This window comes from Diaphorina citri, unplaced genomic scaffold (assembly GCF_000475195.1).
Source record: "Diaphorina citri unplaced genomic scaffold, Diaci psyllid genome assembly version 1.1 scaffold5001, whole genome shotgun sequence".
NCBI classification, from domain to species: domain Eukaryota; kingdom Metazoa; phylum Arthropoda; class Insecta; order Hemiptera; family Psyllidae; genus Diaphorina; species Diaphorina citri.
Window position 1 is genome coordinate 7,627 of NW_007382382.1, and position 2,009 is coordinate 9,635.

Below are 2,009 nucleotides of genomic sequence, written 5' to 3' on the forward strand. Positions count from 1 at the left end.
ACTTTATAGAGAATGGTATAAAATTATAGAAACCCATTCAAATCAATTCAAAGCCACAAGGCTACACTCTTTTGTGGTTATTGCAATATGTAGTAAACATTCAAATCATCAAAACCCAGTAAAGGGACTCAATTATATACGGACATTGTAGTACACCATTAAACATTTCAAGATGAGATAAAAAAGGATCACTTTTATCCCATTTTGGGGGTTACCGGCCCTGTAAAGGAAATATTACCTATAGAAAAAGGTATTTTTGTCGTAATACTTGAATTATGCGTGAGATTAGACTTCATAAAAACACCTTATTAATTTTGTATAACATAACATTCTACTATATAAAATAACTTTACAACGAGATATTTCTTATTTTTTTATGAAAATACCTTTTTCAAGTTTTTTAATACATCCTTAACCAACTTCAGCACTTGGGTAAAAAAGTCACCGGCTGTGTGTAAACGTCCTCACCAACTGTGGACAACGTGACACTAAGGCAACTGTGGGAGATAGAATAAGTGGATTTTCCTCAGGAAAACAACGTATTACCACATGGAAAAATACCACAATAAACGCTTTATCATTGGGGTTTTGCGATGGGGTAGACTTGTACTCCTCCTTCTTCTTCTTCTTCCCTCCTTAACCATTTAAAAATAACATTTTTTCGACGAAATCGAGGAAAACGAAGCAGAGGCACTGAACTGACTACGTATCAAAAATGAAAGCGGGTAAAACGACTCTCTGCTCTTCTTACTTATCATTTTTTTTTTTTTCACGCCGCCAATGCAGTGAAGCAGAAGTGAGATTAGAGGAAAGAGGAGTGCAATGAGGGGAAAGCACGCCGCCAATGCAGTGAAGCAGAAGTAATATTAGAGGAAAGAGGAGTGCAATGAGAGGAAAGAAAGGTAGGTACTATAAAGTGAATAAAAGGCGGGGTACAAAATTGATTTCCAATCTTTTTTGGGGTGGGATGGATTTTTGTATATTTTTTGTGGGCACTTGATTTATTTTGGGAGGAACGACTTGGCGGGGTCTTTTTTATGCCACGAAGTGGTATTTTTTGGGGGGATATTTTATATTCCAGATGCCCTGAGTAGAGCCCCATTATCCAGTTATTCCAAGTCTGAAGATATATTATTTGTACCACTGAATCAGGTTGACAACATCTCTATGTGGGATGAAATTGCCGCTCTTGAAAAAGCCATCCGTGACTCTATGCCTGCTTCAGATGAAAGATTGACTCAGATTCTTGAAGAGCAAAGTAAAGATTCAGAAATTGATAAGTTAAAACAATATGTTGTCAATGGTTGGCCAGATAAATGTTCACTTTTAGAAAAGGACATTGTACCTTATTGGTGTGTTAAAGAAGAGTTGTCCATGTACAATGGAATGTTGATGAAAGGTCATTGTATGGTCATACCAAGGTCTCTGAGGAAAGAAATATTGAATAAGATACATGAGGGACACCAAGGCATCACGAAGTGTAGAAGACGTGCAAGTGACTCAGTGTACTGGCCTGGCTTGTCAGATCAGATTCAGCAACTAGTAACAAACTGTCCGGAATGTATTGAACTTCGACAAAATAATAGAGAACCTTTGTTACCGTCCCCTGTACCAAACAATGCATGGGAACGTGTTGGAATAGACATTGCTGAAATAAATAAGAAGCAATATTTGGTAATGGTAGATTATTATTCCAGTTATATTGAAGTATTAAGATTAAACTCTATGAGAAGTTCTGAAATAATTGACAAATGTAAAGCTGTGTTCGCTAGATTTGGAATACCACTCGAAGTCCGCTCGGACAACGGTCCTTGTTTTGCATCTAATGAGTTCTTAACATTTGCCAAGAACTATGGTTTCAAATTGATCACAAGCAGTCCAAGGTATAGTCAGTCCAATGGGAGAGTTGAAAATGCAGTCAAGTGTGTAAAAAATATAATGACAAAGAATGATGATCCGTTCCTTGGTTTGTTGGCCTATAGAAATAGTGCAATATATCCTGGTGGCTA

General features: G+C 37.0%; 1 protein-coding gene across 1 annotated transcript; it reads left to right on the plus strand.

Annotated features, from left to right (window-relative positions):
• Nucleotides 1–715: 715 nt before the first annotated feature.
• On the plus strand, nucleotides 716–1,966 carry LOC103521329 (uncharacterized protein K02A2.6-like; the record flags this gene model as incomplete). Its single annotated transcript, XM_008486437.1, has 2 exons — nucleotides 716–725; nucleotides 1,082–1,966. Coding segments are annotated over exons 1-2 (895 nt in total), but the record flags the coding sequence as incomplete, so codon positions are not given.
• Nucleotides 1,967–2,009: the final 43 nt, after the last annotated feature.